The sequence below is a fragment of the Ricinus communis genome, chromosome 6 (assembly GCF_019578655.1).
Source record: "Ricinus communis isolate WT05 ecotype wild-type chromosome 6, ASM1957865v1, whole genome shotgun sequence".
Taxonomy (NCBI): domain Eukaryota; kingdom Viridiplantae; phylum Streptophyta; class Magnoliopsida; order Malpighiales; family Euphorbiaceae; genus Ricinus; species Ricinus communis.
The window spans coordinates 22,800,286-22,812,198 of record NC_063261.1 but is presented as its reverse complement, the minus strand read 5'-3'; the positions used below and the strand labels follow the sequence as shown (position 1 = coordinate 22,812,198).

The following is an 11,913-nucleotide window of genomic DNA, read 5'->3' as shown; positions in this document are numbered from 1 at the left end:
AGTTCGTCTATAGACTTGTAATCCTATTTGTAAATTAATTTATTAATGAACTTATATTTAAGCTCATAAAAAATATAAAATATATTCTGTTACAATCATTTTAATTTACATATATAAATATTTATCAATTCATATAGACTAACATGTAAAGATATTTTTATTTTTATTATACATTATAATTAATATCTATTAAATATTAAATATTTGAAACTAATTGATTTAATAAGATGAAGTAAATTATATTATTAAATAAATCAATAGAATTAAAAAATTAAAATTTAATTTAATTTTAATTGACTCGAGTTTGTTATTATTGGATCGAGTTCAATTTAAATTTGTACAAAATATAACGAACTAAACTCAAACTTATTAAAATTTCACTTGAGTCAATTCGTTTATAACCTCTCAATTTTAAACTGAACTGGAATATTAGTCACGAGTAGATTCAAACATAAATGGATCTTTGATTTGGAACCGATTTCGAATCAATCACTGTTATAAAATACAAAATTAAAATCGCATTCACCGTTATTATAAAAAGAAAAATCAAAATCGAACTATTTTTTTTTTATTAATTTAGGATCGAATTACAATCCATCTTTGCTTTCGATTTCGGTCTAATTTAAAATTCAGAACTGAACCACAATTGAGTCTAATTTCTTTGATATGTCGTGACCTTACTCCTGAGTGTAGATCATAAATGTTGAGCTCAAATATCTTCTCTCTCTCTCTTGATACGTAACGTATTAGGCCAATTTACTAGCATGTGGCACATGATATGTATTATTGACAAACATTAGAATATAGACACTGAGATATACTATAATTATTAATTAAAAGCTTAAACTATTAGATAATAATATACAAATATTATATAAGATTTTTAACTTTTCATATTTAACTAATGTGGAACCTTTTAATTTGAACACGATTAACTGATAAATTATGATAGAACATTATATATAATGTAAATTTCTTTGTTGTTTTTCTTTTTTCTAATACATGGCATTACATAATACGACTGAGCTTCAACTTCAAAAGATTGTGTGTCCATTTGGAAGAAATCAGATAGAAGTTCAATGCATTTTAGACTCTTGATGTTTGTCAATGGATTTGTATGTTTGCAGTGGAAAACATGATTTTTTCTTTTGGTGTGACACTGCAGTGACTACTACTCCTTAAATAATTTCCAGACAACTAATGCTACCTGTAATTGAAAGACAGGTTTAATGTTTGACTGTTTATAGTTCTGAAAGTGATTTTGATGTGACAAACTAGCTAAAATGATTTGTCATCACCAGTGGTCGAGCTTGATTTTCTTTTATTTAGTACAGGGGCCTTGAAACGATTTTTCCTTTTCTTTTTATAAGGGTAGGGGCCAATTTACTTATATGAAAAATTGGGTAGGAATGAAATAAGGGTTTAATTACTTTCTGATGTACCAAAAGCAAAGAAAAGTTACTTAATTTCTACATATCAACATTAATTTAATCCTCAATTTTATCGAAGATAAATCGAAAACTGTTTTTGGGGGGCTAATTAAGAATATGTTTATATTCAATTCTTTCTATTGCAGTAATGTTTTAGTTTGTCTAGTGGTAAGATGAGATAATTTTAGAAAGTAAACAAAAAAAACTATTGCAGCACAATAGTATATTCCTTTTTGGTGGCTCTATTTCCCTAACCAAAAATCAGCCTGGTGAGAGCACAACCGGTGATGGTAAGTCATTATCAAGATAGAGATAAAGAGTGAGAGAAAACACCATTTGTAGGGTACCCATTTAAAATATGGATAATTATCAAATTAAGCAAGTGATTGTTTATTGAAAATTTGAAACTCTTAATGATGGGAGATCATTATCTTTTAGCATTATCTTTCTCTATTTCATATGATAATGGCAAGTAGTTTAATTAAATTATCTATTACACTTAGCAAGATTACAGTTTAGCACAACCAATTTTTGAAACTTGAGTTTGATAAGTGGGATATGGTTACCATAAGAATAAGCAAGCGCCCAATAACAGATCAGATTTACTGTTACTGCTAGGCATTTCCAAATGCATTATTTCATTGCTTTTGCTTTCTATGTCGTTGCCATCTGGTGGGTGATCCCTTACAAAGTCTTTATCAAAACATAGACGGGTCTTTGTTTATATCCTTTGGGAGACGGTTTCTGGAAACTAGTTACCACAGAAAGAATGCAGTTGCTGCCCGTATCAACGGCTCTAATTAAGAGTAAAAAGAAATAGAAAAATCTTATGGCCGAATGCATATAAGAGTCTATCAACTTTGTTATTTAGTCACTATTAACACTTTTAACTTTAGTCATTTAGTCATAACACTTTAATTAAAGCCATTTAGTCCATTTAATAACATTATGTGATATTTAAACACGTGATTAAATATCCACTTGTAATATACATATATGTTTTAATATTATTATTTAACGGAGTTTAAATACCTGTTAAATTAAAATAAAAATTAAAAATATTATGAAAATAAAATTTAAATATTTATTAAGATAAACTAAAAATTAAAATATTAAAGTCATTAAAACATCATATTTGAGATTTATAAATATGTATATATGTATTGGGCCAAAATTCTATCCTAGTCTAGCCCATTTATATACTCTAAGGAGGACAACCGGCGTGCTCTAGTAGGATAGAATTTTCCTATAATAAATTATAAACACCACTCTTATGTCATTTGCATATATACATGTCCAAGTTCAAGTGTGGACAAAATCAAGCTGACAGAAATTAGTCTTTTTAAGTTTTGTAACAAAAGAAGTTGCAGCTAAACTCAACCAGCTTTCCCCATCTGCTTGCTTTAGCCTGCAATGCAAACTGTAAGCTAACATCAAATCCAAAGCCATTGAATCAAGTCCATTAGCATCACTCCTCCGCACTCGTTCTCCCATGTATTCCTTTCTTTACTAAAATACTCAAGACTGTTAAAGCAATATGGAGGGTTCTCTTCTAGAAAAATTTTCCTCCAACTGATTCTTTTACTTGCAAATTACACGGGGTGAGTATAAGTGGCTTAGGCAAAGAACCAGGCCTTGATGAAGATTGCTAGAGCTAGTTGCAAACAGAATGCTGAAACCACCACAATTGTAAGATCATTGCCCCCAATACAGAACTTGAGGTTTGTGGCAACGAAGCACGCTGAATCTATCCCAGCAGCAAGTATAATGATCCACCGGAATGCCTCAACTGGAACAACCAACAGAAACTGAAAACGATCCATAAGGTATGAATGAGATTGAAAATATTTGAATAGACAACAACATACTAAAGCATGAACCACAGCAGCAATGGTGGAAGCTTACGGAGCTTATAACAAAAATGACGAGAGAATAGCCCCACATGCACCAAAACCTTATGAGGCTAGCATTTGCCCCCAGATACTGAAACAAGAAGTAAAATGCCAAAGGCACCAAGATAGCATATCCATAGATTGCAAAGGTAGCCACGTTTACATATCCGACATCGAAGTTCCAAGAAGCACTACTTTCAGTGTGTTTCTGCATGAGGTAGGTAGCGCAATTTCCAAGACCAGCTAGCAAACATATCAATGTTGTTGAAATCCAGATAAGCCCATATCTACGAAATCATAAAAATTATCATGATTAAGCCTGTTTGGTGAAATATACAACTTTTATGTTGTCTTCTACTAATTAGATTGTAAACAAACCCGATTAACCAGATGAAAGGCACAAATTTACTTATCTCCCAGTTTTTGCTCATTCATGGTGTAGTACATAGAAGAGCATTTGAAAGAGAAAAATTTTACCATTTAGTGTGCAAACTACAAACTGGAAAAGAGAATTTCAGCCTTGAAGGTGTTCAGCTTTGTGGCTGTTTAAAATGAGAAAATGTGGAAAAAGACAAAAGATCCATGAAACTTCTAGTTCATGTTCTTCATGTAACTCGCTCCCTAATTAACACGATGAAGGAAAAAAAAAAGATCCCTATCTCGTTCACAGATTCTTATAAGGAAAGATAAAACATAAGACATAAATCTTATTCAATTTCCCTTTTCTCCTTGTCTCCATCACGTCACTGGCAATTTAAATCAAGGAAATCACATTCAGTGTGTGGGATGAGAGAGACAGAGGGAGGAAAAAGAGAATCAAATAATAACATAATCAGAAATAAAGATTATATAACTTACCACCTTACCTTTTTTTTCCTTTTTCTTGGTCTGTTCTCTCATTGTTTTTCTTACAGCAAGTTCTACTTGATACTGATAATGAAAAAAAGAAGTAAAAATCATATTGGCATATTGATTTTACTGATATCTGTTTCAGATTTCGATTAATGAAGTTCCATACTTTCAGGTCAATGAAAAATGAAGAACCATCTAACTCTTGTCCTAAATCTATTGATGCGCATATGCTTTTGATATAGCACCTGCAAATCCTTCTCCTCAACTTAACTAACTCTCAGTCCCAAACCTTCTCATTGACCAGAAAATTGTTCTCCCCCTTCAACAAAGTTCACATATTTCAGCATTAAAATACCAGAAATACATGTATTTCTTGAAACAAACTGTTTCCATATGCATGCAAAAAAAGTTTATCTCAAGATGTTGGTAGAATATAAAAGGGGAAAATTGTCAAACTTACAGATCAGGGTGCGCATCAATCTTCCTGAAAAAGTCCCCACCAATAGGATAAAAGGAACTCATTATTCTGTTTATGACAATGTCTGTATCAACATTGAAATACTGTGTGTATGATGAGATGCTGAATACCCCCTTCCAATTGTTTGGTGCTTGTTGTTCAAATCCTTCTGTATGGACAAAAAGAGATCTTAAATATGAGCAAAATTTAGTACCATGCAGATGAATGATGCAAAATATGATGCATTGCCAATAACTTATGTCAAGTTTCCCTTTTACCATCATTTAAATTCCACAAAAGATTAACAAAATGCTAGAAGAAATGGTCATACACTTACATTATACACATGCAATGATACCTACATCTCTGAAGAGCAGAAATTAAAGAATCATACAAGACCAAGGTGTACCATATTCCATAGATCTCTGATTTCTAAAATGGAGAGATGCCATGCATCATTAGTTTCATCTTCCTATATGTATTAAATCCTTTTTACTTCATCTATGTTTTTGTTTAATTTGAAAATCAACTTAAAGAAAATAATTTCTTAATTAGTCCAGATGCAAACATTCCCCAGCCTCAAACTACTTCGAAATATCCATTGTCCCATGTGATACAATTTGCACCAACTATAAACTTTATGCTTCTAAGTATTATTATCACTAATAGATGTAAATGCTACCAACCCATGCAGTCCTATTAACAATCCATATTGAAAAATGTGGCATCTCAACTTATTTCTAGAAGAAGCATACCTATGCTACTTGCCAATTAGGTATTCTTGACTGCTAAATTAGACAAACAATAGGGCACAGTGAAACCCAACAGCATGAACCTAAGAAATCTATTTCTTTGATGCAATAATATAATTACAAATTCACCTTATCTGGAAAGGAGCAGGGGGCAGAAATAATCAATAAGCACACAGGTGTTGTGGTAACTAAATAAAAGTAATCATGACTGGAAAATCATCTAATAATTTCAATTGCACAAAAGTTAGTAGCTCTCGGGGTAGACAATTTCCTAGTTTAGCTACAAAAGGAAATCCTCAAAGAAACAAAAAGGCAAATCTGAACTGCAAGCGTGCGTGTAAGAATCCCAAATGTGCTCTCAGTTACGAGTAATTGTTTGATAACCTGCTTGCATAAATATAATGAACTATGGAATCAAATTTCCTCGCTACTTGACTTGTTATTTTAGAAGGGAAATTACAAAATTAATGATTCATTTAGGCTGAATAATGTTCAATAGTTTAAGAAAAGAACATGGAAATGAAATAAACAGACAAAACTCTATATATAACATACCAGGTGATCTTTAATTATTCAAAAAAAAAAAAAAATACCAGGCGGAGTCCCAAGAGTTTGATAACCACGAGTGGTGCCTCCTCCGTTGCTATTTGGAGGGAAGGTTTGCATGTTTGCTTCAGGAACTGCATTCAACCAATTTCATAAATAAAAATAAATAAATTAAAAAATAAATTAAAAAAAAAAACTTTTCACTTTGGAAATATCAGAGATTAATACAACTTTCAGATAACCATAAACAACACTACATTTCACAAAAAAGAAAAAAGAAAAAATTAAAAACAAATACCTTCATAAGTAGTCGTTGTACTTTTTTCTTCACTAACTACAGCCTATAAAAAAAATGTAAAATAATTTCTTAACATTACTTGTAAAAATCAATGTCATTAGAGCAAAAGAAAATAGTAACAAAAACAAAGAAGGAACCAAATTAATCACACAAATTGCGTTATCATTTATACCTAAGTCACATTTAAAAACATATTCTTTCAGAAGATAAATCGCTTTGATATTACTAATACAAAATCAACAAGTTACCAATTTTTAAGTTATGAAATTGATCAAAATGGCAAATTAATAAAATCGAAACAAGAAAATTAACTCAAGAAAATGATACATAAATAGAGAAGAAAAAAGAAAGAAAATTCGAGCTTACAGGTACTGAGCCTAACAAATGACTAGTAGGAAGATTGCTATAAGACTCCTCCATCGATATTACTCAAAGATCCACCACCACAAACACTGAAACAACACTTCTCTCTCTCCTTTTTTTTTTTTGGCTTCGAAATTTAAAAAAAAATAATAATATAAAATAAAAATGAATGGGAAAATCGAGCCTAAAAAGCAGTTGGCTTTTCGTAATTCAGAAGGAAGATGAGAGAGGACTGACCAAGGGAAACAGAGAGAGAAAGGTTTATCCACGCGCCGCTAAAGCGACATGATCTACTGTCGTTTTGTAGGTCCCGTGACAGATTTTCTTTTCTGTTCTTCTTTTACTATGTTTTTAGCTTTCATGCTTCACACGTGCAGAGGAACAAGGATTAATCATGGGCTGACTTGATTGAGTAGTGGTTTATTCAATAGCTTGAAATTGGGCTTTTATAATTTTATTTTGTGCATTGAAGCCCTGAATTGGATAGCCCATCCATTATAAACTAGTTTTTAACGTTATCCGATTTGATTGAGGTTTATGGAGTTCTTACCACTGCCTTCTTATTTAAATTGTGGATAGAGATCTTCCAATTCAAAACTTTTCTAATTTTCATAAGGAAAATTATTATTTAAATTTGGTCTATATCTCAATCTCTACACCAAACAATAGATAATTAACACATATTTATTAGTTTTAAATAGTAAAATATGTATCAATTATTAAATAACAAAGTGTAAAACACTCATACACACGTATTATTCTCCTATATAGTTGCAATGTATACATTAAATTTAAATAATAATAAAAATTATAGATAAAAATATTAATAAGTTTAGTCGAGTTACAATGCTCTTTAATTAAAAGAGTTCTAAATATTTTATTTATTTTGAATTGAGTGTTATAACGTGAAATTTGAATTCTAATGTTAGCCCCCTAGGTACCTTTAGGGAATTAAGCATTTACTTGAACATATTACTCTACACCTAATAAAACACATTATTCCAAACAAGTAATTTTTAGTTTTACAAAAATTTATAAGCTAATTGGACATATACCCTAGTGCGAATATTCTTAATGTTTATTACGTGTAAAAGACTTAAGAAATTGAGGGAGTGAGTCCTATCTAACACACTATAAATTACCTCTAGATATAAATTAAATAAAATTAAAATGAAAAAAAAGAATAAAATCTAATTCACAGTTGGTGAACTATTCTTGAATGGTGGGAGCCCATTTTAGCTAAACTGGGGGCCCTACTCAAAGCTAATCCTCCTGTTCTATGTTAAATACGACTGGACCACAAAGCTCATGCAATCACTTCCAATTGTTGTTCTTGGCAATGTCTTCAGTCGTACTGAATAAAGAAACGAGAGATTCAGTGATCTTGAAACCAACAAGTAAAATAATCAACATCGGCTCTACCCAATAATTGAAGCTTCCTACATTTACCTTAAACTGACCATCAACAAGAGCGGAGATTATATCCTGTTTTTATCTGGTTTGGTATGGTAGTCCATCAAAATTGATTTCACTCAAGTAAAAAAGAAAATTTCTTTATTGGGTTAACAGGGTTCAGTTTTTATGCTGGTTTGATGAGACCTGATAGGCAATTGCACTCATCTTTTCACTGCTCTTTTCATTGAAAACATAGAAACCCTATATACATTCAAGTCATAAATGCAGATCTTTTGTGTAAAAAATACAATATTATGCTTAGGTGTCAGTTTCATAATTGATTGTAGATGAAGTAAGAGGTAAGCAGGCAAGATGAGTCGTCTGAAGCACAAGGTCTGAGCACATTACATAAAGATTCTATCGAGAATTCAATATTCATTCTTTGACTTGCATCTGGTTTCTGATATTTTTTTCTTTGATTATAGTTGAGGTTTTCTAGATACTTTGAAGGAACCCATGTGAGTTTCAAGTGATGTATTGGTATTTTGGGTATTTTTATTATGTTTAGTATTAACTAGATATAATTGTAATGCATGTGGCATTCCTGGTCTTATGGAATTTGTCTACATGATGTCTTAGTTGGAAATCAGTGTTAGAATCATGATAATGTACTTGTTTATATAATCTGTCTTATAAATATATCAATGGGAATGCTTTGCTTATAGTCAGAAATCTAAACCTTTTTCAGGTACATCTGATTGCTGATATGGATAATACTACTACTACTACTACTACAGTTCAATGTCTACACCCTTTAGGCCATTCTAAAATTCTTCATCTCGTATGTACTAACCAACTATTGTTCCTTCTTTCTAATTTTACTCAAAATGTAATTAGTTTGTTGAAACTATATATGTTACATAATATTTTTCCAGGTGAGGCATGCACAAGGAACTCACAATGTAGCTGGAGAGAAGGATCATGATGCATTGTTTTCTCCTGAATTTTTTGATGCACAGCTCTCCCCTTTAGGCTTGCAGCAGGTAAAACTTTACCAGTTTCCGTCTGACGTTTTTTATTCTGGTGGGATTTATGAGTCTGTTTATGAAATAACTTTTTTTTTTAGAAAATTGAATATTTGGAAATGAGATAAAGTTGACAATATCACTATACACGTCTATGCTTTTTATTGAGCCAAGCATATCAGACAATTCTTTCATGTTCAGTTTGTATTTGTTTGTTCTATTTTACTATTTGACAGTTTCCTTTGTGACAACTGAGGTCAATGATCTATCGCCGGATGAGGTTATCTGTATAAGTTTCGTAAATATTAGAACACTCTCATAATCTATAAAATAATAAAATTACGTTGTTCTTTGATAATGATAATTCTTTTGTTGCATTATTTAAGCTGATATGGATAGGCAAATGAATTTAAGTATGACTTCAAGGATCAAAATTGTCTTACATTGTTGTCATATGGAAATTTGTTTCAAGGACCTGCATACCTTTTCCTTCTTAACTCTTTTCAATTTGGTGGTAATCATGTATAAAGATTTGGGTTTCAGAGAGAATATATAAATGTCTTCCATATGCAATGCCAGCCAAAACCCAAGTCAAAAGCAATAATTTAAGTATATCTACCATTATATTTTTTCTCTCATTTGGTTTTATGTAATGCAGTCTTCCTCTAAAAAGAATGCTTTAGAATGATCTATCGTATTTTAACAGGTTGTCAATCTTCGGAACCGTATTCAGGATTCTGGATTGCTTAAGAAAATCGATTTAGTCATCACTTCCCCTTTGTCAAGGTATTGATTAGGCTGAAGTCTGCATCCTGGAAGAATACTTTGAGAACACAGCTCTTCTAAACTTTACACATCGTTGCAGGGCTATGCAAACAGCAATTGAAGTCTTTGGTCATGAAAAATCAGGTCTCAAGTGCCCTCCGATTACAGCAGTTGAACTTTGCCGTGAACGTTTTGTATGTATTGTGACATTCCATGAACCATACCCCATCCTTCATCTGAACGCCTTTCTTGTTGTCTAACTTCTTATACTGCAGGGAGCTCATCCATGTGATAAGAGGAGAACCATTATCGAGGCTCAGTCTCTTTTCCCTCAAATTGATTTTTCATTGGCAAGTGTTTAAATAAGGGTAGCACTTAATTGAGGACTAATTACGGACATTTAAATGATGAGGGTTGTATTAGTTTTGGTTGCATAAGTGTCAAGTTCTAATTCTGCTCATATCAGTAATGTTTTCTTCTGATAGTCTTTTTCCTTTATAGATAGAAAGTGATGAAGATAATTTGTGGAAAGCTGATGTTAGGGAGCCTGATGAAGAAGTAGCTGCTAGGGGATTAAAGTTTATGAGCTGGTAATTGCATTAGGATTCTCTTGATCAATGTCGTCTCATTCTGTAGTTTAATAAACAAACCTTTGTTTTCATTCACGCATGATTAAGAGCACACAAGTCTAAGCTGACTCGAACAGTTTATCTATTATTCAGGTTGAAGACCCGCCAAGAGGTGGAAATTGCAATTGTTACTCACAATAGGTTCCTGCAGCATACATTAAATGCTTTAACAATTGATTCTCATCCATCAGTCAAAACTGAAATATGCAAAGAGTAAGTATATATTAGCATTAGCTTGCTTGGTCTTTCTCATTAGCAGCAAGTCGATTTCGAGTGTTAACCAAAGGTAGAACTAATAATAATACTAGGTGATTTCTTGCCGACATATTTTACATTAAAATTGACTCTTCTGCCATGCCTATTTTAACATAATTATCTACAATCAAGTTATCCACTTCAGGACATTTCAGAATTATGTAGATGACTGTTATCTGTTGATATTTTAAGTAGCTGTTACTAGCCACCCAAAAGTTTTTTTAACAATCTGAATATGAAGATTATCTTTTCAAATCCTGTGTAGTAGCTCATGTAAACAATTTATTCCATTCTGCTCTTGAATGCTTGCTTTTATTGACCAACTAAAAATGTTTCTGTAATTTGTGTCTAGATTTGGAAATTGTGAGCTTCGCTCAATGGTCTTGGTTGATAAAAGGTGAAAACGCTCAATGTATAGTTGAAAATCTTCACTATCCAATATCAGAAGCTCATTTCCTGCCTTATCCTTGATTATGCAGGATAGCAGATTCCTCAGCAACTGATGATCTTGGAGAAAGTTCTTGAGGCATGATCTCCCAGCTGGCTCTGCAGGAAAACTTCTAGCAGAGGATTTTTATAGTCGATTGTTCTCCTTGATAATTGCTGGTGAATTTATATACTAAATAATTCCTGCTTTCTATCGTTTGAAGCATCTTGTTGCTCATAAGATAAATAATGCTAAAACAGCGGTTCTTTTCAAACAAATAATGTCATCAAATTGCAGGCTTTATTTTTATTTTTATTATTTTGTGCTGCTTGTCTATATTTAGTCTAGCCTTAGAGAAAATTGGAAACCTGTATTTGAAACTTGCAGCACATGCATGCAAACTGATCAAACGCAGGACTATCTGAAGTTTGGCTTTGAAGGCTCACTTTGATCTCAAGGTAATATGGTTAATGAGTTCAACCCGACTGGAGATAATTTGTTGTTCTTGCTTCAGTATAGTTTTCGACTAAAAAACAAACAATGGCGATCAAGGCAATCTGCGAGCATAATTAACATAACAGAGCAATGAACCCAGTGACTAATTTGTCTTGCCACGACTTCCCCGAGGACCACAAGCCCTGACCTGTACTGTAGCCTTCTTGACCACCAGCTGTGATAGAATACCAGCACAACCCAACAACTACCCAGTACATCCTAACAACTGCAGCAAAATAATTTCTGGCCTACTATCACGGGCATCCATTTCCCTCGGTGCCATCAGTAGCCATCACCTTCCAGTTTGTCAATTCACAACTGCTAACGTATTA

The 11,913-nt window shown here is 32.3% G+C and overlaps 2 protein-coding genes across 8 annotated transcripts; one reads left to right on the top strand and one right to left on the bottom strand.

The window, feature by feature from the left end:
* Positions 1-2,661: 2,661 nt before the first annotated feature.
* On the bottom strand, positions 2,662-6,932 carry LOC8287480 (protein YIPF1 homolog). Of its 3 annotated transcripts, none has more exons than XM_015722417.3 (6): positions 6,594-6,932; positions 6,228-6,270; positions 5,977-6,063; positions 4,635-4,800; positions 3,336-3,609; positions 2,662-3,219 (listed from the first exon to the last, which is right to left on the bottom strand). In XM_015722417.3, exons 1-6 carry the CDS (start codon positions 6,645-6,647, stop codon positions 3,178-3,180), a joined length of 666 nt encoding a protein of 221 aa, XP_015577903.1. In that variant the 5' UTR covers positions 6,648-6,932; the 3' UTR covers positions 2,662-3,177. The 3 variants fall into 3 exon arrangements, with proteins under 3 accessions (XP_015577903.1, XP_002524232.1, XP_048232024.1); XM_002524186.4 differs by having other exon boundaries at positions 2,662-3,238; positions 6,594-6,922; XM_048376067.1 differs by lacking the exon at positions 6,228-6,270 and having other exon boundaries at positions 2,662-3,238; positions 6,594-6,927.
* Positions 6,933-7,667: 735 nt separating this feature from the next.
* LOC8287481 (phosphoglycerate mutase-like protein 1) lies at positions 7,668-11,401 on the top strand. Of its 5 annotated transcripts, none has more exons than XM_025158259.2 (11): positions 8,100-8,378; positions 8,471-8,503; positions 8,734-8,826; positions 8,921-9,028; positions 9,717-9,796; positions 9,876-9,969; positions 10,051-10,125; positions 10,277-10,365; positions 10,498-10,617; positions 11,012-11,056; positions 11,147-11,401. In XM_025158259.2, the coding sequence occupies exons 1-11, from the start codon at positions 8,358-8,360 to the stop codon at positions 11,160-11,162; spliced, it is 774 nt and encodes a 257-aa protein (XP_025014027.2). In that variant the 5' UTR covers positions 8,100-8,357; the 3' UTR covers positions 11,163-11,401. The 5 variants fall into 5 exon arrangements, with proteins under 5 accessions (XP_002524233.2, XP_025014027.2, XP_025014026.2 ...); XM_025158258.2 differs by having other exon boundaries at positions 11,139-11,401; XM_002524187.4 differs by lacking the exons at positions 8,100-8,378; positions 8,471-8,503 and adding an exon at positions 7,668-8,093 and having other exon boundaries at positions 11,139-11,401.
* Positions 11,402-11,913: the final 512 nt, after the last annotated feature.